At 55.8% G+C, this 22,856-nt stretch overlaps 2 protein-coding genes and 1 pseudogene across 2 annotated transcripts; all 3 read left to right on the forward strand.

Annotated features, from left to right (window-relative positions):
• The first annotated feature begins 381 nt into the window (after window positions 1-381).
• LOC112635190 lies at window positions 382-2,425 on the forward strand. The gene is given in 2 exon segments (XM_025403162.1): window positions 382-2,019; window positions 2,021-2,425. Coding segments are annotated over 2 exon segments (741 nt in total). The 5' UTR covers window positions 382-1,683.
• Window positions 2,426-4,220: 1,795 nt separating this feature from the next.
• On the forward strand, window positions 4,221-8,665 carry LOC112634980. Its single transcript, XM_025402861.1, has 2 exons — window positions 4,221-6,503; window positions 8,473-8,665. Exons 1-2 carry the CDS (start codon window positions 6,175-6,177, stop codon window positions 8,663-8,665), a joined length of 522 nt encoding a protein of 173 aa, XP_025258646.1. The 5' UTR covers window positions 4,221-6,174.
• On the forward strand, window positions 8,544-9,619 carry LOC112634520 (annotated as a pseudogene).
• Window positions 9,620-22,856: the final 13,237 nt, after the last annotated feature.

Below are 22,856 nucleotides of genomic sequence, written 5' to 3' on the forward strand. Positions count from 1 at the left end.
CAAAGCGGCTGTGTCTGTCCCCAGTGGCGCTTTCCCCATGCCTAGAACTGTGCGGACACCGCAGGCGCTCCGTGCAATTGTTGAACCGACAGCAAGCAGCACTCCTCGCAATCACAAACGCCTCCTGATCGTGTAACTACAGGCCCCCGGATAACCACAGTTGTTCCTTTCCCCCATTCCAAGTCTCTCCCATCCCCTCTGGGTACACACGTACTGCTGTAATCACCCACGAATGCCCTTGGCCATTCCCTCTTCTGCGTCTCTCTGGAGAGGGTAGGGCTGACACTGCGCCCCCCTCCCCCAAGCCTGTGCTCGGACGGGTCAGGCAGAAAAACCATTCCCCAAGGTCACCAGAGCTCTTCAGCAGGCGCCCCCGGGAGCTGATTTATTGGCGGCTTATTTGGAGAAATGCTATCGCTCTTAGATTCCGGAGGGGGGAAAAAACACGCTCGCGGTGGACTTTAACCTTGGGCTGAAACCACAGCGCTTTGTTTTCAGAGGTGCTTCCTAGGGCGCCGCGGCGGGGCTGGGGCCTAGCGGGGGAAGCTCGGCCGGAATGTGGCCCAGCAGCCTCTCCACTCCCAGGCTGCGCTCCCGCCTGCCCTGGCAAGCGCTCAAATTCCTCTGGGCCCGGCCGGAAGCCCTCGGTCCCTCCAAAAGTGCTTCTAGAAATTCTAGGAAGGAGCCGAAGCTCCTTGGATGAGGGCGTCCTTGGAGCGAGATTTCCAAACCCTCCCATCCCAAGCCCCCGGCATGTGCCACCCGCCGTTCGCAGTCGTGTTACTGGCATGGTGAGGTTTTCGGGAAGCACCCAGGAAGGGCTGAATGCTTCGGTTTCCGCGCACCTTAAGTCCGGAGCAAAACCCCGCTGGAGGTGGTTGGCTCCGATCGCGTGCATGGTTTGCTTGGCTGATGTAAGACACCAGCGCGAAGGCCTGTTCCCGCCCCTCTGGCAGAGATAAATTAAGCGTTATTATTGCAAATGCACCCTCTCTGGATCTGCTCCCCACGACTGTTCCGTGTGTCAAAACCGCCGCTTCTACCAGGCAGCCACAAGGGCGAGACCAATTACCGCTTTCCCCATGGTTGTGCCAAAGCACGCAGCCAACGAGGGCTCCAAGCCGGGACCCCGGTTGAGAAAAACCTGGGGCATCCGGCGGCACCGACGGTGGGAACCAGATGAGCCCCCGCCTCCGCGCATGGTGCCCACAGTCACCCCCCAGCGCCTTGGTCCTCCTATGCCAAAAAAAAAAAAAAAAAAAAAAAAAGGCTCATCATGCGCCCGCAGAGGGCTCTGAGGAGACACGGGATGAAGGCAGGGTCCGCGGAGAAGTGGCAAGCTAAATTCTGAGAAGCCGCTTCGACCCTGACCCTGGCGTCGCCCCTCCGTAGTGCAGGTGGCACCGGAGTTGGGCTCGAGTGGACAGCTGCACGCCCATCCCAGTCTCACCGAGCCTTTCTAAGAGGAATGCCAGGCCCGGGCGCCCCTACCCCAAGGCGGTGATCCTGTGAAGCTCGGGCCACCTCAGGGTCCAGCGCCCTCAGGGATGGATGGTGCTGGCACCGAGGGACGAGGCTGTTCCCTCTCTTTGGTGAACGGAGAAGCTCTTGGCGTGGTTCCCTGCGCAGTCTTGGGGTCCCCAGGCCGTGATGGGGTGAGCAGGGCGTGCGGCGTGGCCCGGGATGCGAGACCAGTCTGGAGCACCCCCGCGTGAGCGACGGGAAGGAGGGCCCGCCCGGAGATTTATGGCCGCAGCCGGCCCCCTGCGCACCGAGCGCGTCTCCGTCCTTTCCCAGCCAAACAGTGGAGTGGAGGACCCGACCCCGGCTGGAGGAAGAGGCCAGGGCCGGAGGCGGGGCCGAGAGGAGCTGGAATCCATCGGGGCTGGGCCTGGCGCTTCAGTCCCAATTCTGCCCGCCTTGCGCCCTGGTCTCGGTGGGGTGTGGGGCGATGGCGCCGCGTCCCTGGTCTTCCAGGCAGGTTCGGGCAGCTCCCGGCTGGGTTGGCCCGGCCGCGACTTGGCGCTGTATCTTGGCGCTGTATCGCGGCTGGGTCTGTCGCAGCGAGGGGACAGCGAACGTGGCTTTCCCGGGCACAGCCTCTCCGGGTTTTAGCCGCGCCCGCCAGACACGGGACCTGCGGAAACCGGAGCTTAAGACACCCAGCCACATGGCCTCTGAGCAGGCAGTAGAAGCCGGCAATCCCTCAGGGGGTGTCCTTCACCGAGATGCCAGCGGAGAGTGGGGGGCTTCGGTCCCTGCCTGGAAAGGCGGTTGGGGAGATGGGTGAAGTGGCTCGGGTGGCCGCGCCAAGGAAAGGATGCTGGCTTTTTCTTCCCCCGGTGGGGGAAGGATAAGGGGAGAACGTGTCCAAGCGGCCAGCAACACCAGAATTTGGGAAGAACCGGGTTCAACGCCGAATTGAGGGAGGCCGTCTGATCGCGGGAGCTGCACCAGTCGGGGCTGAGCCTGCGCCAACAAAAGCGCGACAGGGGTGACGGCCGGGCTCAAGGTTGGCCTGTCCTTTGGTTTTAAAACAAAGAGGGAGATTTTGTCAGTCGGGACGCGTCCAGGGAGCAGAGGCCGGAGCCGGTAGCCTAGGAACACAGGAAAGGCCTCGGCTCCGGTGGCCCAGACTGGCTGTGGAGAAGCATGGTGGGCCGGGCCTCGGCTAGCCAGGGCAGATTCTCCCGCAACTGCGGTGGTTTGGGGCTACAAGGAAGACCCACCCCGCTCCCCCGAGTCGATTTTCCACCCAGTCAGTAAAACACACACCCACACCCACACACACACACACCCCCACCCCAATTGCGTCCACAGGGTTTTTGGCCACCTATCCCGCTGGGTAAACAAAAGTGTGAGGGGGCGGGGAGGGGGAAGGGGAAGGGACGGAATGGGGGTGGGGCGCGTAAGATGGCGGCTGGACCTGGTGGCCTATGGCCTGTGCCCTATGGCCGTGGCACCCAGGCCTGGTTTTTACATTTAAATGTGGCCCACCATACTGGGGAGGGCGTTTCCCTGAACCCTGAACCCTTGTTAGGGATGTCCTAGAGGCTCCCCTTTACGAATGGAGGCACCTGGGCTGCACCCACTACTTCGCTTGGGATCCGTCCTCCGCCCCAAGATGGCTCCCAGTCGCTGTTTACTCAGCGACTGCGGGGACACCAGGGCGCGGGGCTGGGGAGCAGGCGGAGATCAGGGCGCGTATAGATTGGCCTGGGCAGGCGGCCTCTCCGCGTAGCCCGCCCGCGCCCCCACGCACGCGGCATCCCTGGAAAACCAGCGTGGGCAGGATGCATCCTGGCCGCCCCCACCACCACTGCGTCCCCAGGCCCTGCGCCCTGGCCGGGCTCCGGTGGCTGCAGGGCCGCGCAAATGTGGAATGGGTGCCGGGGGCGGGTATGGAAGGGGCCCGCGCGAGGGGGCTGGGCGCACAAAGCCCAGGCACCACGGCCCTAATGAAATACCGGCTGGGTTCGTCACGCTGTCGAGGCGCACACTTGAAAAATGCAAACGCCATTGGCAAATCCAGGGCAAACAGGCAGAATTTTTATTAGCAACTAAATGATTTATGGCACACGTACCCCGCCGTCACAATTACGGCGTCTCGGAGCATCCAGGGGGTGAAAACATTAAACATTTATAAAAATGGGCCTTTGTTTTTTCCTACTCCGCAAGCCTTTGTTTTCCCCACCCCAACTCTCTCAAGATATACATATTTTTTCCTTGAGCTATATTAAAATAAAGAAAAACATTCCCCAAATCCAGGGCGGGGTAATGCGGTGGAGAATTAGGGTCTGGGCTTGGAATATTGGTGGGCAAAGAGAGTGGAGAGGAAGCGATGGGGCCTCGGGCGTGGGAGGGCTTAACTAGGAACACACAAGACCTCTGCGTAAGACTCAAGGGCGCTCTGCGCCCCCACACATGGCCCCCTTCCCCCGCCTGGGCTTCCAGCAGCCCCGCGCAGCTCAACTGCGTTTATTCGATTCCTGCAGTCCCCTCCTCCCCTAAGGCACACAGACACAATACCTCCTTTCTCTAACCCCCCTCTCCTCTCCGTCTTTGCTCCTGGCCGTCCCGGGGATGCACCGGGCGCCTCTCACCGCCCCGAATGCCGAGGCCGCCACTGAGACCCGCACGGCCAGCTCCAAACGCGGACACCGTGGCTTGTTCCCCTCGGCTCCGGCTATTTTCGTTCCTTTCTTTCCTTTTCACTCCTCCCTCCTCCCCAGCGGAGCTACAGCTTCCAAAAGAGGGCAGCCTAGAAACCAACGCAGGAAGCTCCAGGAAGGGCAACTTGAAACTGCCCTCAAGAGGCTGAACTTTTTTCCTCAAATTTATCCTGGAATTAAATTAGACACCCCCCAGTTCGTTCTCGAAGCCTCCCCCCACCTTTTTTTTTTTCTAAAAGTGGAGAAAAGAAAATAGAACGAATGGGCACTAACGCGCTCATTTCCCCCCCTCCCGAAAAGTTGCCTTAAAAATTGATTTAAAAAAACAGAACGGGCAATGGGAAAACGCTGAGTCCGCAGCGCGGGGCGAAAGAGCGGGCTCCTCTTGTTTTAATTAAAATCTTATCACCGCAGTTGCTCTTCGAGGCAGGATTGGAAGGATTTCTGCCCCTCCAAGCTTCCTTTCCAGGGTACGTAATGCCTAGCCGGGCTCGGGGGCCTGCAGGGCTGCAAAGAGGGTGCGGGGGCCCCCAGGACAGTTCTGCTGGCGTGGTCCGCACTCCCTGCGCCCCCGGTCAGGTAGGTCGGCCGCGGGCAGCTCACGGCTACTCAACTCAGAAAGGATTTTGCTGAAAGAGCAAAATAAAAGTACAAAGTCTGGGGGATTGGGGCTCCCTTCCCCCTACGGCCGCCGTGGCCAGCCAAGCACTTTTTGGGCTTGGCGGCTACTTCCTCTGAGCTCAACAGATTTTTTTTTTTCCCGGTCTCGCCCTCCCTGGAGGGGGCGCGGCGGATGGAAGGCGAGAGAGGCCCCCAGCCAAGAGGTTTTTAATATTACACTTTAATAGGTTTCAGAAGGCTCCGTGGAGAAATGCTAATAGGCTGAAATGTCAGAATCGAGAGGGATTCAGTTCGCGCTCAGCCGATCTAATCCTTTTTTCTGCTCTGATTTTTTTGTGGTGGGGGGAAGGAGAGGGGAGCGCCCACGCGAAGAGGGACTTTGGGGAGGGGCGCGCTGTGCGAAGCGCCGCAGCCCCGGCCTGGGCCGAGCGGGGGGCGCGCCCCGATCCGCGTTTCTATAGGAACCCCTTTTAGAAGATTAGAGACTCACCCGCTGCCCGCCGCCGCGGCCTCTCCAAAATATTAATCAGTAACCATCTGACACCGCGTTTCAGGGAGGGACCCGCAGGCCAGTGCTAGGAAAACGGCCTTCTCGCCTGCCCATCCCACCCGACCGCGCTGCTGGGGGAGAGGGAATGAATCGCTGCTTTGTTTTAAAAGGAAGAAAAAAAAACAAGGGAAAAAGCAGCCCTTGTCTGTTTCGGCGTCTCCACCGCGCGTACTAGAAGCGCACCCCAGGGGAGGTCGGGGGCCGGGGCCCAGGGCGCGGGGTGCAGCCCGCCGGGCCCCAGGCCCTCCCCGGCTCGCTTGGCTTGTCACCTCCTCCTGCGAGCAGGAAGCTGACAGGCGGCCCATTAAACCGCGCCTTGCAAAGCCCTGGATTGCGGCGACAACCATCTTCCTCTATTTTGATCACTCAGCCCAGACGCTGGGGGAGGGGGGAAGGAAAAGGGAGGAGAAGGAGAAAGGAGGGGGGGGGGTCCGAGCTGGTGGAGGGGGAGGGCTGCCTAGAAACGGCCCGGAAAAATTCTCACCACCAGTTTTGATCATTCAGCCCCGCCGAGGGGAGCCTGGAAACTGCTGGAGCCCCTAGGTCCGTAATTGGTTTTATAGGAATGGCTGTGGGCCAAGGTGTTTACATGCGCGTGATTGGCGGCGCGCGCGGCCAATGCGCGGCGGCCGGGGGCCGGGCTAGGGGGGGCGGGCGCCCGGGAACAATGCGTGTTTCTTTGCCGGAGAGTGCTCCCCTCCCCCAACCCCCTCCAACCTCCCCCCCGCTGCCTTTTTTTTTTTTTTTTTTTTTTTTTTTTTTTTTTAGATCCAGCGAGAGGAACTTGAAAGGGGGGTTGTGTAATGTACCTTTTCCAATCCCGGGCTGTATATGGAGATTTGGGATTCTTTAAACCGGCGCTACCTGGATTTTATTAAAAAGCGGGGAGCTCGGCGGGAGGAAAGCTGGCTTTTCCGGGGGCTGCGGGAGCCGGGCCGCGGGAGGGCGGAGGAGTTGGCGCGCCGAGCGCTCGGCCCGGGGAGCGGTTTTCTACCAAAAAAAGGAAAGGCGGGCAAAAAGTGTGAGGCGGCTGCGGGTGGCGGAGGGGAGCGGCGGCCGCGGGATGGCAGGCAGCACGGGCGCCTAGCTGCGCCGGGAGCCGGGGCCGCCACCGGATTCGTTGTCGCCGGAGCCCGGAGCCGTGAACCCAGCCGCGCCAGGTACGCCGCCGGTCAGCCTGCCGGCCCCCGGCCGGGCGCGATGGCCTTCAAACTTCTCCAGCTCGACCCCCAACCACGCCTGCCCCTCGGGGTGCGCGGGGGGGATCCCCGCTACTGTCTGGCTCCCGATTACAGAATCGGGGACCAGGACCGGCTGGGAGGGGGCGCCCTGGGAGGGGTGGGGGTGGGCTGCTGCGCCCCGGGCGCCCACGGGAGCCCCCAGCCCCGCTCCGGCCCGCCTGGCCCGGCCGAGGGGCGGCGGTTCCTCTCTTGGTTCCCAGCAGGCGGCGGGGGAGCCTGGGACGCCGAGACGTTTTCGATTATAGGCTGTTTTTAATTAAAAGCCGGAATTCAGCCATTTTAACTCCATTTAAGAGGGGGAGAAAAGTAGGGAGAACGCAGCGGAGCCCGCAGATGGCCGATGCAGCTTGTTTGCCAGTGCGAGGGTGTTCCTGGGGGCTTCACCCCGACTTCCCCGAACTGGGGCGCCTGGTCATACTGCGAGGCACTGGCTTTTAAAAAGCTACCCAAAGAATCTCTTACCAAAAAAAAAAAAAAAAAAATCACGGGAAGCTCATCGCCTCCTTAAGACATGTATCCTCGGATGTGGCGATCTTAGATTTTTCCAAAGTAAACGCGGATCTGGTAACCAGAGCCTGATGGGAGAGAGCGAGGGAGGGAGGGAGGGGGTGTTTGTAACCAAAACCGAGTTAAAATAGGCACCCTTAGCAAAGTTGGGGAGGGAGGCTGGAGAGGAAGGCCGGCGGGTTTGGCCAGGGGTTTTGCAGCCGAGGGGGTCTCCTGCTCGGGGGGCTGGGCGCGGAGTGCAGGGCGCCGGGCGGGCACCCGGGAGCCGGTGGCTTTGGCGTGATCGGCGGCTCTAAGAGCGCCCAGGCCTCCTAGAATCAGGAATGTGAGCTGCTGCAGACAGACAGATCGAGGGAAGGGTGGGCTCCAAGACCCCCTCCGATCCCCAAGAGAATCCGCAAACGACAAATCTTTTAAACAAACAGCTTTAAACTGGAACTACAGGGGGATTTACCCAACGGTGGGGGAGGCGCCCCTTGGCCGGCCCGCGCTGCAAAGGTTTTCTTTGTAGGTTATTTTGGGGGGTGGGTGTGTGTGGGGGAAGCTAGGAGTAGAAGCGAGATCCTTGATCCCTTTCCTTCTCCTCTTGACATCCCCCAAATCCCCCACGCCAGGCCACGTCCTCGGGCTGCAGGATCTCAGGCCAGGGCGTTGGAAAATGAAACCAAAGCTTGTTTTGTAGGATTCTTTCCAGTCCTTAGGCGAGAATGCCACGTCTCGGGTCCTCGAGCTCTGGGACTCGTAGTGCCCCCGGGGGGAGAAAGGGGGGGGACCACGAGCCTCTTTAAAAATAATAAACCCGCTTTGGATCCTCCCTCCTCCCACCCCCAGAAAAACACCATTCCGTCGGCGGTTCAAGGCGAGCTCAGGAAAAACCAAACTCGGAAAAGGGAGGCGAGGTCTCCAAAAGGTTAAATATTAAACTTTGCGGATCAGATAGTGCCAGAGTGTTTTGGGAGACACTTCGGACCTCTTGTGGCAAGGCTTCACGGTTTTAAACCCCGGAGCATTTGACGCCCAGGAATAAAATACACTTAAGAGGTTTGTATTTACGCTGTCCGGGCGCAGCCGAGGAGCCCTGCCCGGTTTCGGGAGGACCCGGCAGCCGCCGAGGCAGAGTCGGGGCTGGGGCGCAGCGCGCCACCGCCGCCGGTCACTTTTCCGAGCCAGGTCCCGGGAGCCTGAAGCCGCCGGCGGAAGGAGTATGGATTTTACTTTTCACTGAAAAGGGGCTACTCCTGATTTAATTTCTGGCCACTTGGTCGGCACCCCCCGATCCTGAAGGGCGACGCGACTTTCTGAAACTTATTACTTTATTTTTTTTTCCCTTTTTCCTTTCCCCCTTTATATTTCTTCCGCGGCCCGTCTCCTCCCCGCCAAGACGCCGTGTGCGCCGCCTCGCGCAGCTCCGCCTGGCCGCCCGGAGGGGCCCCACCGCCGGCCGCCTGTGCGCCCCGGGCCGCGGGCCCGCCGCCGAGCGCAAGCCCCGCTGGCCGCCGCCATGCACGCCGCGGAGCCCCCGCCGCCCGAGGACTCTGGGACTACGCCGAGGCCGGACTTTTAGGTCCCACTGAGCTAAGCCTGCGGGCCGGGTGGGGGGCTGGCCGCGGCACTCCCGCGGAGGATGGATGGCCGAGACTTCGGGCCCCAGCGGTCCGTGCACGGTCCCCCGCCGCCGCTGCTGTCTGGCTTGGCCATGGACAGCCACCGCGTGGGCGCGGCCACTGCCGGACGCTTGCCCGCCTCGGGCTTGCCCGGCCCGCTGCCGCCTGGGAAGTACATGGCTGGCCTGAATCTCCATCCGCACCCGGGTAAGTGCCCCACGCCCTGCCCATCCCCTCCTGTCTTCCCTGGGAGATCCACTCGGCGGGGTCCTCCTGTGCACTCGCGGCCGGGGCTCGGCGACTCTCCTTCGGCCGGCCACGAGGGTGCGGGCGGACTCAGCCCCCAGGGCGGGGAAACTCCTGGCCCCGGAGCCGAGGCCAGTCCGGCGGCCCCGGCGGTGGAAAAGGCTCGGTTGCCTTTTCCTCACCGTGTCCGGCCCTAGTGAGCCGAAAGCGGGTACCGTAGCCCGAGCCACCGGGGGCGATTCCAATCCCCGGGGGCCCCGGCGGCACAAGCCTGGGCTGGAGTTTTAAAAATCTGGGCGAGAAAAGAACAAACCAGCCCCCGCACCCCGCGAGACACCCGCTCCCCGAGCTCGATTCTTTTTCTTGGCAAACGCCCCTTTTGGCGCCCGTGGGCCCTCCTGGGTTCTGTTCCCAGCTCCACCACCCGCGCCGAGCCGGGTCCCTGGCAGTTACCTAGCGCCGGGGGATGCGGGAGTACGGTGACCCCAGCCCTGGGACCCTGGCCTCGGGGCGGGCGGGATGCCCCTTTCTTCCCGGGGAGAACGGCGGCCTTGGGAACCAGCACCCCGTTAGGAGGGCGGCTACCCGGGCCCTCGGGGACCCCGTGTTCTCCGGCGCTAAAGAGTGCGGAGGCGCGGCAGGGACGCCGAAATGGGGCCACCACCGTCCCGAACCTAGAGGGAAAGAAGAGAGCGGGTCGGGCAGGGCCCAGGCAGCGGAGGGGAAAACCCTGCTGCGGGAGGAGGTGGCCGAGAAGGTCCCGTGGCCTCCGCCATTTCCCAAGAGGGGCTGCCCAGGCACGGTGGGGACGGTGTCCGGGCAGGCGCTTCGCCGGGGCGGGAGATTATCGCTCCGGTCAGTCCGCGGCCGCTGCAGCCAGCGAGGCGGGAAGGAGCTCGGGGACCTCCAGACCAGCCCGGCCGCCGCCCCAGGACACCCGGTTCCTCCTTCTTGGGCTGTCCTGGCTTTTGCGCTTGGTGTCCCAAGTCTCGACTTAAAAAAAAATCCACCTTCTCTTCGAATTGCAGTTTCGGATTTTTGCGATTTCCAGAGTAGCCCCCGATGCCCCCCTCTTCTTTGGGGTCTTGCAGGAGACACCCCCGGCCCAGAGCTACTGCCTCGGCCTTGCCCCGCCCGCTCGGCGGAGCTCGCCGATTTTGCCTCTCTCTTTGATTTTTCTCCTGGAACTTTTCAGGAACTGGAGTCCCGGGGGCTCGGCGGGACAAAGGGCCTTTGTGAGGCGCCGGGCGGGGGAGGGGCGGGCGCCCCGGGGCCGGGAGCTCGGAGATCCCCGCCAGCCGGGCCAGAACCGGGTCTTGGCCCTCGGACCTGCTTGTGCCCCTCCGGAGCTGGGGGCGCATTCCGCCCGGGGTCTGCGACCCGGGCAAGGGGTTGTTCCCGAGTGGTGTGTTGTGGCGAGGGAGGGGCGCGGGGGACCCCCGAGTAAGAAATTGGGGGGCAGCCCTGGGGTACAGAGGCCATCTGAACTGTCCCCTTCTGCGCTCCCCACAAGTCCACTGTGATGTGTGTGTGCATGTGCTTTTTGGGTCATTTGGTCCAGCCCGGAGTGGTGGCAGGGGGGCCCCCCCAAGCCTGGCAGTCGGTGCCCGTGTCTCTCTGACTGGCTGGGCCTGCGCTTGGCTTTTTCGAGGCTGGGAAGGGGCGTCGCGCACTCCCCGCCTGCGATCTGGCTCCGGCCTGGCAAGGCAAAGTGCCCTAATGCGAAGCGGTGAAAACAGCTACTACTCATGCATGAGTGCACCGTGCCAGGGCCGCGCCTAATCTGACGCAGCAGTCAGACGGCCTAGTGCCCATTTGCTGGATGGTGAGGCTGAGGTGGAGGGAAGGCCAAGCCTCGGAAGCCCAGCGGGAGGTAGCCTCGGAGCTCTGCCTCTGCGCACCTTCTGCACCTTCTGCGCTCACTGGGAGCTGCCTGACTTCTACACGCCGAGGCTGAGGTCGGGGAGGAAACAGCAGGAGGACTGCTGCCGCCCCCTGAACCCCGTGCTCACCCGGGAGGGAAAGGTGGGGGCCGGTACGGCTTCTGGCTGCCCCCCTCCCCAACTTCGAGTGGCCGCACGGAGACCTCGGACCCCAGGCCAACGCCCAGAGCCAAGCCCGTGCTAATCCCATTAGCCACGAGGTGGGAGCAGCTCCCATTCACTCTCTGCTTGGGGCTGGGCCGGATTACACATTCCTCAACCCAGCACACCCTCCCCCTCCCGGGTTTTCTTTGTGGGGTGCAGGTGCTAAATTTTCCCTTCTGACGCACCTCCCTCTCTTCCTTGACTGTCGGCACCTTAGGTCTTGCCAGCTTTATCAGTCCCATCTTTATTTGTTTATTTTTGTACCGGGAAGTCCTGAGTGGTTGAGCCACTTGCTTGGGGTCACACAGCTAGGGAGAGGCACATTACCGTTGGGCTCTGGGGACGTGGATGAGCGCTGCCAGGGTTTATAAAGCCCCTCCTAGGCCGAGGGAGGTTCCCTGGAGAGAGCTCAGAGCTGGAGGGGCCCTCGGAGAAAGATCCCCTGGGAGGAATCCCATCCAAGCTAGCATTGACAGCCATCTGCTGGGGTGGGTCCTCTGGAAGAGCTGGTTTCTGCCTTATGGGTCAAGATGGAGGGGTTTGGCCTCTTCCTCTGCAGAAGAGGAGGTGATTTTAAGAATGAATGGGGTTTGGGATCAGGAAAGGGTGGTTTTTTAAGTTTCCTATTATCTTGAGCCTTGCTACATTGTGAACAAAATAGTCATAGCCTGATCGGGGAGATGGGCATGTAACTGACAAGCACCTGGGGCTTGGCTCTGTGCTCTGGGCTTGGGAGGCCTGGACTCGGTTGTCCTCACAGGCTGCAATTAAAGAGTTATTAGTAGGATTTTGTACTTGGATGTTTATTCTCCCTGCCTCCGCACCCTAGGCTGGCCCTGGGAGGGTCCATGAATAGAGGGTGGGACTCAGGGATCTGGGTGGGGAGGCCCTGCACTCTGGCCTGGCCAGCCGTCAACAGGGGGCCATGGACCTTCTCCAGGGTCTGATCAGATCCATCTCTGGAATCCAGTCTGTCAGCCTACTGGGATTGATTTGGAAAGATTCATCAGTGAAGACCGCTGGCAGAGTGATGGAGAGATAAGGACGATTTGCAAGGGGCTTCCTTCTCTGGTTAGAGGCGACAAGGGAGGCCCTGGGAGAGTTCTGGAATCTGGAAGGGCCACTTGGTGGGGAGGAGGCTCTCTCTCTTGGTTCTTCAGCTCCCAACACCGGTGCTTTCCTTCTTTTCTCACTTGCTCATTTACTCAGCAAATAATTTCCAAGTGCTTCCTGCGTGCCAGGCACCGCTCGGGTCCCAGGAATGCGGCAGTGAACCCAACAGACAGAAGTCTCTGCCCTCATTGGAGCTCACGTTATTCAGGGGAGTTGGAGTGAACACACAAATACCAGAAGGAAATTTTTTTTTTTTTTTGAGATAAGGTCTTTGTCTGTTACCCAGGCTGGAATGCAATAGCGTGATCTCAGCTCACTGCAACCTCCACCTCCCAGGCTCAGTCCATCCTCCTACCTCAGCCTCCTGAGTAGCTAGAGCTACAGGCACGTGCTACCACGCCCTGCTAACTTTTTGTATTTTTTAGTAGAGGTAGGGTCTTGCTGTGTTGCCCACGTTAGTGTTGAACTCCTGAGCTCAAGTAATCCTCCTGCCTTGGCCTCCCAAAGTGCTGGGATTTCAGGTGTGTACCACTGCACCCAGCTGATTTTGTTACTTAAAATTTTTTTTTTTATTTTTAAGAGACAGAGTTTTACTCTGTCACCCAGGCTGGAGTGCAGTGGTGCAATTATAGCTCATTGCAGCCTCAAACTCCTGGCCTCCCTGCCTTGGCCTACCAAAGTGCTGGGATTTCAGGGGTGCACCACTGCACCCAGCTGATTTTGTTACTTTTAAAATTATTTATTTATTTATTTATTTATTTATTTATTTATTTATTTATTTATTTTGAGACGGAGTCTCGCTCTGTCGCCCAGGCTGGAGTGCAGTGGCCGGATCTCGGCTCACTGCAAGCTCCGCCTCCCGGGTTCACGCCATTCTCCTGCCTCAGCCTCCCGAGTAGCTGGGACTACAGGCGCCCGCCACCTCGCCCAGCTAGTTTTTTGTATTTTTTAGTAGAGACGGGGTTTCACCAGGTTAGCCAGGATGGTCTCGATCTCCTGACCTCCTGATCCGCCCGTCTCGGCCTCCCAAAGTGCTGGGATTACAGGCTTGAGCCACCGCGCCCAGCCAATTTTTTATTTTTAGAGACAGGGTTTTACTCTGTCACCCAGGATGGAGTGCAGTGGTGCAATTATAACTCATTGCAGCCTCAAACTCCTGGGCTCCTCCTGCCTTGGCCTCTTGAGTAGCTAGGACTAGGGTATGTACCACCATGCCTGGCTAATTTTAAAATTTTCTGTAGAGACAGGGTCTTGCTGTGTTGTCTGGTGGGTCTCGAACTCCTGGGCTCAAGAGATTCTCCTGCCTCAGCCTCCCGAGTAGCTGGTACTAAAGTCCAGCGCCAGGTTGGAGTGCAGTGGTGCAGTCTTGGTTCATTGCAACCTCTGCCCTCCTGGGTTCAAGTGATTCTCCCTCCTCAGCCTCCTGAGTAGCTGGGATTACAGGTGTGTGCTGCGACACCCAGCTAATTTTTTTTTGTTTTCAGTAGAGACAGGGTTTCACTGTTGGCCAGGCTGGTCTCAAACTCCTGGCCTCAAGTGATCTGCCTGCCTTGGCCTCCCAAAGTGCTGGGATTACAGGCATGAGCCACGGTGCCTGGCCTAATTTTAAAATTTTCTGGCCGGGCACGGTGGCTCAAGCCTGTAATCCCAGCACTTTGGGAGGCTGAGACGGGCGGATCACAAGGTCAGGAGATCGAGACCATCCTGGCTAACATGGTGAAACCCCGTCTCTACTAAAAATACAAAAAACTAGCCGGGCGAGGTGGCGGGCGCCTGTAGTCCCAGCTACTCGGGAGGCTGAGGCAGGAGAATGGCATAAACCCGGGAGGCAGAGCTTGCAGTGAGCTGAGATCCGGCCACTGCACTCCAGCCTGGGCGACAGAGCGAGACTCCGTCTCAAAAAAAAATAAAATAAAATTTTCTGTAGAGACAGGGTCTCCCTATGTTATCCAGCTGGTCTCAAACTCCTGGGCTCTAGAGATCCTCCTGTCTCAGCCTCCGAGTAGCGGGGACTATAGTCCAACGCCACTGTGCTTGGTTAAGCAAATGATTTTTTTTTTTCTGAGAGGGAGTCTCACTCTGTCGCCCAGGCTGGAGTGCAGTGGCGCGATCTAGGCTTACCACAACCTCCACCTCCTGGGTTCAAGCGATTCTTCTGCTTCAGCCTCCCCAAGTAGCTGGGATTACAGGCACCCGCCACCATGCCCAGCCAACTTTTTTTGTATTTTTAGTAGAGATGCGGTTTCTCCATCTGGGCCAGGCTGGTCTCAAACTCCTGACCTCAGGTGATCCACCCGCCCAGGCCTCCCAAAGTGCTGGCATTACAGGCGTGAGTGAGCCACCATGCCCAGTTTAACTTCAACTTATTTTATTTTATTTTTTTTTTTTTGAGACGGAGTCTCGCTGGGCTCCCAGGCTGGAGTGCAGTGGCGTGATCTCGGCTCACTGCAAGCTCCGCCTCCCGGGTTCACGCCATTCTCCCGCCTCAGCCTCCCAAGTAGCTGAGACTACAGGCGCCCGCCACCACACCCGGCTAGTTTTTTTGTATTTTTAGTAGAGACGGGGTTTCACCATGTTAGCCAGGATAGTCTCGATCACCTGACCTCGTGATCCACCCGCCTCGGCCTCCCAAAGTGCTGGGATTACAGGCTTGAGCCACCGCGCCCGGCCAACTTCAACTTATTTATTTTTTTTTTTTTTGAGACGGAGTCTCGCTCTGTGGCCCAGGCTGGACTGCAGTGGCCGGATCTCAGCTCACTGCAAGCTCCGCCTCCTGGGTTTACGCCATTCTCCTGCCTCAGCCTCCCGAGTAGCTGGGACTACAGGTGCCCGCCACCTCGCCCGGCTAGTTTTTTGTATTTTTTTTAGTAGAGACGGGGTTTCACCGTGTTAGCCAGGATGGTCTCGATCTCCTGACCTTGTGATCCTCCCGTCTCGGCCTCCCAAAGTGCTGGGATTACAGGCTTGAGCCACCGCCCCCGGCCACTTCAACTTATTTTTAAGTGAAAGTTTCCCAACAGTGAAAGTTGCCAATTTTCCCTGGACAACCAACTGGAGAAAGGATTCTCATATTGTTTTGTAATCTGATGTTTAAAAATGTAACGCTACACTGTGGAGTCTTATGCAGGCCGGGCTCAGTGGCTCACTCCTGTGATCCCAGCACTTTGGGAGGCTGAGGCAGGCTGATCACCTGAGGTCAGGAGTTTGAGACCAGCCTGACCAACATGGCGAAACCCCGTCTCTACTGAAACTACCAAAAAAATTGGCTGGGTGTGGTGGCGGGTGCCTGTAATCCCAGCGATTCGGGGAGGCTGAAGCAGGATAATCGCTTGAACCCGGGAGGCGAAGGTTGCAGTGAGCCAAGATCACACCACTATACTCCAGTCTGGGAGACAGAGATTCCATCTCAAAAAATAAATAAATAAATAAATAAATAAAAATAAATAAAAAAGGAACACAGACCATGCAGAAAACAAAATGGTAAAGGTCTGGTCTGGTCTGGTCCGAGAGGTGAGGGGCTGTATTAGTGCAGCCCACCCCCACCCAACTGATCTGGAGGGGTGACCTTTTTTCCTGCATGCAAAGGGCAGAAAAGTGTGATGAAGGTGGACAGAACACAAAAATCAGAACCCGGCATATCTGAGCTGGCAGAATGGCTGTAGCTGGTGGGAGGGAATGTGGGGGAGGTGGGATCCTTCGGGTCCCTGAAGGCCAGTCATGAGGTCTTGGAATTTTAAACTGAGGAATGAGGAAGCAGTGGAGGGTTTAAGTGGAAGGAGTAATTGAAATTGAGGGACGTTTCACAGAACTGGTCTGGACTCTTAAAAAAATGTCAGTGGTGCTACTGGTAAAGGCAATGTGTGGCTCTCGATTGGATCTTGGGATCAGGGAAGAAATTGCTCCAAAGAACATCACTGGGACAATTGAGAAAACTGGAATATGGACTGTAGATTAGCAGATAGTATCAGATTACTGTTAGGTTTTATGAAGTGGATAACTGTGTGTGGTTGTGTAAGAGAATGTCCTTGTTCTTAGGAAATAAGAATACTGAAATATTTACAGGCAAGGGACGTAGAGTCTATAACTTGTCCTCGGAATGGTTCAGGAAAAGAAAAAATATATATATGGGAGACAATGGTACATCAAGTATTAACATCAAAAAAGACAGTGAGGCGGGGCGTGGGGTTCATGCCTGTAATCCCAGCACTTTGGGAGGCTGAAGTGGGTGGGTCACCTGAGGTCAGGAGTTCAAGACCAGCCTGGCCAAAGTGGCGAAACCCCATCTCTACTAAAAATACAAAAATTAGCTGGGTGTGGTGGAGGGCACCTGTAATCCCAGCTACTTGGGAGGCTGAGGCAGGAGTATTGCTTGAACCCAGGAGGCTGCAGTGAGCCGAGATCGTTCCACTGCACTCTAGCCTGGGAGACAGGATGAGACTCCATCTCAAAGAAAATGAAAAAATAAGACAGTGAGACAGCAGCCAGTTGTTGGATCTGGTGAAGGTCATAGGGCAATTCATTGTACTATTTCTTTTTCTTTTTTTTTTTTTTTTTTGAGACAGAGTCTCACTCTGTTGCCCAGGCTGGGGTGCAGTGGCCGGATCTCAGCTCACTGCAAGCTCCGCCTCCCGGGTTTACGCCATTCTACTGCCTCAGCCTGCCGAGTAGCTGGGACTCGCCCGGCTAGTTTTTTTTATGTGTGTTTTTTAGTAGAGAGGGGGTTTCACCGTGTTAGCCAGGATGGTCTCGATCTCCTGATCTTGTGATCCGCCCCTCTCAGCCTCCCAAAGTGCTGGGATTACAGGCTTGAGCCACCGCGCCCGGCCTCGTTGTACTATTTCAAACTTTTCTGAATTGGAAATGATTTCAAAATAAGCATTTAAAAACAACACTAGGGGCTGGGCATGGTGGCTCATGGCTGTAATCCCACCACTTTGGGAGGCCTAGGCGGCTGGATTGCTTGAGGCCAGGAGTAGGAAAGAAGTCTGGGCAACATCGCAAAACCTTGTCTTTACAAAATGTTTAAAAAATTAGTCAGGCATGGTGGCAAATGCCTGTAAGTCCCAGCTACTTGGGAGTCTGAGACGGGAGGATTGCTTGAGCCCCAGAGACTGAGGCTGCGGTGAGTTGTGATTGCACCAAAGCACTCCAGCCTGGGCGACAGAGTGAGACCCTGTCTCAAAACAAAAGAAATGAGGCTGGGTTGCTAGCCAGAGACAGTCTGGTAGCCGAGGAGAGAAGCAGGAGATAATTAGGAGGTGTTGGTGACCAGGGTTCTGTGCCCTTTGGAGGTGGGGCAAGTAAGACGGATGGGGAGAGGAGGGAAGGAGGAAGGGGAACTCAATGGCTTGGGTCCCAGCTGCTTGTGGAGGGATGGGGAGGGGCAGATTTGAGGAGAGGCTGGGGATTGGGTATTCTTGTTTTGGATGTGGCTGGCGGGGGCTGCTCTTGGCTCCCCGTCATGAACCAGTCTGTGGTCTGGCCCGACTCCTCCTATCCTGTCATGTACTGTAGCCTTGTCCTCCAACCAGACCCTTGCACTGGCTTTTCACGCATCCCAGCCCAGCTTTTTAGGGGACGGGCTGGAGCTGTTCTCAGCACAGGTATCGGGCCTCCCCAGGGCCTGCTGGGAGCCCTGGTCAGTGGTCAGTCAGGGCCAGGGTCCTTACCACATCTGCTGCCCGCAGAGGCCTGGCATGTGCCTTGGGAGGAAGTCTAGGCCACTAGGTGGGAGCCACTCAAGTTCCTTGTCACTTCTCCCAGGCCACCAGTGTACTCAGCATTGCAGTGAGGTTTTTTCAGGCGATAAGGAAAGTGGTAGACCCTCAGCCTAGGGGGAAACCTTGACTTCCCACATCCTCACCAACCATTTGACACATTGCTGAGCCTTTTGCGGGTCCCGGGAAGCTCCTTGCAGTCGCCAGATAGAACATTGCTCCATCTAGAGGAAGGATGGCCTCCAAGCTGAGGTGTGGGTGTTGTTCCCCCAGTTAAAGAGCATGTGATGACGTTCTAAACCTCAATTTTTTCATCTATAAAATGGGTTCATTAGAGTGAATGAATTCATTTGGTGGTTGTGAGGTTTGTTTTTATTTTTTTTGTTTTTATTTTATTTTTTTGGGGACAGTGTCTCGCTCCGTCTGCCAGACTGGAGTACAGTGGTGCAATCTCAGCCCGCTGCAACCTCTACCTCCCGTGTTCAAGCGATTCTCCTGCCTCAGTTTCCCAAGTAGCCGAGATTACAGGTGCCTGCCACCACTCCCGGCTAAATTTTGTATTTTTAGTAGAGATGGGGTTTAACCATGTTGGCCAGGCTGGTCTCAAACTTGTGGCCTCAGATGGTCCACCCACCTTGGGCTCCCAAAATGCTGAGATTACAGATATGAGCCACCATGCCTGGCTGAAAATTCATTTCTTTATTTTCTGGAGTTACTGTCTTTTTTTTTTTTTCATTTGGAATTCCTTAGAATATTTGGCTTCCAGTTTCTCTCTCTCTTTTTTTTAAGAGACTGGGTCTCGCTCTGTTGCCCAGGCTGGAGTGCCATGGCATTCTCGTGACTCACTGCAGCCTCAACCTCCTGGGCTCAAATGAGCCTCCCACTTCAATGCCTCCTGAGTAGCTAGGACTATAGGTGCATTCCACCACACCTGGCTAACTGTTACATTTTTTGTAGAGATGGGGTCTCTCGCCATGTTGCCCAGGTTGGTCTTGAACTCCTGAGCTCAAATAATCCTCTTGCCTGGACTATCCTAAGTGCTGAGATTATAGGTGTGAGTTACCTCACCTAGCCAGCCTTCTGGTCCCTTGATACATTTTTTTCATTTGTCATATCTATTGGATGAGCTGGTTTGTTTTCTTGGAGATTTCCTGCCTGGAATTTTCCATCTTCCTTCTCTAGTCTGGTTGGCCCGGTTCTTGGGTATGCTGTAGAGCCATTGTTCTTCAAACTCCCTTTACCTCTCTCCTGTGTGTCTGATTCCCTTGTCTTCCCGTTTCCTGTTTTACTGCCTCCTTTCTGTAGAGCACATCCTGCGGTGACTTTCTGTGAAAGGGTACAAGGAAGGCAACGTTTTTGGGGCCTAGTATGCCTGAAAAATGCTTTTGTTCTACCTTCACACTTGAGTGCTATTTGGGAAATACTTTCCCTTTCCCTCTAGAAATTTTTTTTTTCTTTTTTAATGAAGTCTTGCTCTGTCACCCAGGCTGGAGTGCAATGGCGTAATCTCGGCTCACTGCAAACTCCGCCTCCCGGGTTCAAGCGATTCTCCTGCCTCAGCCTCCTGAGTAGCTGGGATTACAGGTGTGAGTCACTGCATCCGGCTTTACCTCTAGGATTCTGAAAGAATTGCAACATCACCTTCCATATTCCACTGTTACTTTTCAGGAATATGATGCCATTTTGAGTCCTGATCTTTGTGTATGAACCTCCCGCCACCCCCTTTCTTTCCCTTTCTTTTTTTTTTTTTTTTTTGAGATGGAGTCTCACTCTGTAGCCCAACCTGGAGTGCAGTGGCACGATCTCAGTTCATTGCAACCTTTGCCTCCTGGGTTCAAGCGATTCTCTTGCCTCAGCCTCCCAAGTAGCAAGTAGCTGGGATTACAGGCATGTACCACCACGCCCAGCTAATTTTGTTTTTTTTTTTAACGGAGATGGGGTTTCACCATGTTGACCAGGCTGGTCTCAAACTCCTGACCTCAAGTGATCCACCTGCCTTGGCCTCCCAAAGTGCTGGAATTACAGGTGTGAGCCACCACGCCCAGCCTTCTTTCTTTTCCCTTCTCTTCTTCTTTTTTTATTATTATTATTTTTTGAGATGGAGTCACACTCTGTTGTCCAGACTGGATTGCAGTGGCGAGTTCTCAGCTCACTGCAACCTCCGCCTCCCGGGTTCAAACGATTCTCATGTCTCAGCCTCCCAAGTAGCTGGGATTATAGTCTTATACCATCACACCTGACTAACTTTTGTATTTTTAGTAAAGATGGGGTTTTACCATGTTGGCCAGGCTGGTTTTGAACTTCTGGCCTCAGGTGATTCACCCACCTCGGTCTCCCACAGTGCTGAGACTCCAGGCATGAGCCACTCCGCCTGGCTGCAGTTATTCTTATTCTTCATCACTGTTCTGAAATTTCATGTTGATGTGTTTTGTTACGGGGTCTTTTTGCATTTACTGTCTTGGGTGCCGTATAGACTGTAGCAAACTGGAAACTCAAGTCTTTCAGACTGAAATTTTTTATATTAGTTTTATTTTTAAATTTCCTTCCCAGTATTTTTGCTCTTCTCTCTAGTATTCCTATTAGTTAGGTATCCTGGGTCTCCTAGGCTAATCATTGAATTTTCTTTTTTTTTTTTTTTTTTTTTTTGAGACAGAGTCTTGCTCTCTTGTCCAGGCTGGAGTGCAGTGGCATGCTCTCGGCTCATTGCAACCTCCGCCTCTTGGGTTCAAGTGATTCTCGTTCCTCAGTCTCCCAAGTACCTGGGATTTCAGGCGCGTGCCACCGTGGTTGGCTAATTTTTGTATTTTTAGTAGAGATGAGGTTTTGCCATGTTGGCCAGGCTGGTCTCAAACTCCTGGCCACAACTGATCTGCCCACTTCAGCCTCCCAAAGTGTTGGAATTACAGGTGTGAGCCACTGCACCTGGTCTGATTATTGAATTATTTATTTATTTTTTATTTATTTTATTTATTTATTTATTTTTTGAGACAGAGTCTCGCTCTGTCACCCAGGCTGGAGTGCAGTGGCGAGATCTCGGCTTACTGCAAGCTCTGCCTCCCAGGTTCATGCCATTCTCCTGCCTCACCCTCCCAAGTAGCTGGGACTACAGGCGCCCGCCACCACGCCTGGCTAATTTTTTTTTTTTTTTAACAGAGATGGGGTTTCACCATGTTAGCCAGGATGGTCTCGATCTCCTGACCTTGTGATCCACCCACCTCGGCCTCCCAAAGTGCTGGGATTACAGGCATGAGCCACCATGCCTGGCCTTCTTTTGTATTTTGTATGTCTTGCAGTTTTTTCTTTCTGGGAGATTTTCTTAATATTTTCTTAATGGTATCTTCTAACATTTCAATTTTTTTTTTTTTTTTTTTGAGACAGGTTCTCCCTCTGTTGCTGGGCCTAGAGTTCAGGGGTGCAATCACTGCTCACTGCAACCTCCAACTCAAACGACTGGGGCTCAAACGATCCCTCCTGCCTCAGCCTCCTGGGACCACCACGCCTGGCGCACACCAATTTTTGTAGAATTTAATTTTTAAATTTGAGCTATCATATTTTTCTGTCCCAAGAGCTCTTATAACCTGGGTGCTCTGTTTCTTTTTTTTTTTTTTTTTTGAGACGGAGTCTCACTGTCACCCAGGCTGGAGTGCAGTGGCGCGATCTCGGCTCACTGCAGGCTCCGCCTCCCGGGTTCACGCCATTCTCCTGCCTCAGCCTCCCGAGTAGCTGGGACTACAGGTGCCCGCCACCGCGCTCGGCTAGTTGTTTTGTATTTTTTTAGTAGAGACGGGGTTTCACCGTGTTAGCCGGATGGTCTCGATCTCCTGACCTCGTGATCCGCTCGTCTCGGCCTCCCAAAGTGCTGGGATTACAGGCTTGAGCCACCGCGCCTGGCCCGTTTTCTTCTTTCATGCATTGTCTTTGTTTTCTGAGTCTTTTTTCTCTTTTCTCTTTCACCTTGGAGACTTCCCGCGGGCCCCTGCCAATGATCATTCTCAGGTGCCCCTTGTTTAAGAAAAAGCAGATGGGATTCAGATGTAAGGGTGGCACTTGTTGGCCATTGAGGAGCTTCTTGAATGTCCTCTGTAGAAAGATCTTTCTTTGTTGACCTTGTAAATCTCACAGGCAAGAATTCACTGGTTTCTTGCCTGTTGACATTGAAGCCAGGCTGTTCCTGTCCCAAGAGCTGAGTGTGCATGTTAAGGTTGACGATTCGCAATCCGATTCCTGTTTTTCCTTTGGTCCACACCCTAGTCCTGAGACTGCATACCCTCAATGTTCCATCTTTCCCTAGTAAACAGAGGGATCAGTGCTTCTGTGGTGAAACCAACTCTTGTCAGCTATTCTGTGAACCCTGGCTTTACAGACACTAGGGTCTCTGGGTTCAGTCTCCAGAATTGCTGGTTTCCTGATTGCTCCAAGCTTAAGTGTTTCATTTCCCCACTCACCACCGTGCCAAGCTGCACATCTTCTGTCCCTCTGCTTTCTTTTTTTTTTTTTTTTTGAGACGGAGTCTCGCTCTGTCGCCTAGGCTGGAGTGCAGTGGCCAGATCTCAGCTCACTGCAAGCTCCGCCTTTTGGGTTCACGCCAATCATTCTCCTGCCTCAGCCGGTAGCTGGGACTATAGGCGCCCGCCACCACACCCAGCTAGTTTTTTTGTATTTTTTAGTAGAGACGGGGTTTCATCGGGTTAGCCAGGATGGTTTCGATCTCCTGACCTTGTGATCCGCCCGTCTCGGCCTCCCAAAGTGCTGAGATTACAGGCTTGAGCCACCGCGCCTGGCCCTCTCTGCTTTCTTGCTTCCAAATGGTTGTTTTTTTTTTTTTTTTTGAGACGGAGTCTCACTCTGTCACTCAGGCTGGAGTGCAGTGGCGTGATCTCGGCTCACTGCAACCTCCGCCTCCTGGGTTCAAGCAATTCTCCTGCCTCAGCCTCCTGAGTAGCTGGGACTACAGGCATGCACCGCCACACCCAGCTAATTTTTATATTTTTAGTAGAG

The sequence above is a fragment of the Theropithecus gelada genome, chromosome 11 (genome assembly GCF_003255815.1).
Source record: "Theropithecus gelada isolate Dixy chromosome 11, Tgel_1.0, whole genome shotgun sequence".
NCBI classification, from domain to species: Eukaryota; Metazoa; Chordata; class Mammalia; order Primates; family Cercopithecidae; genus Theropithecus; species Theropithecus gelada.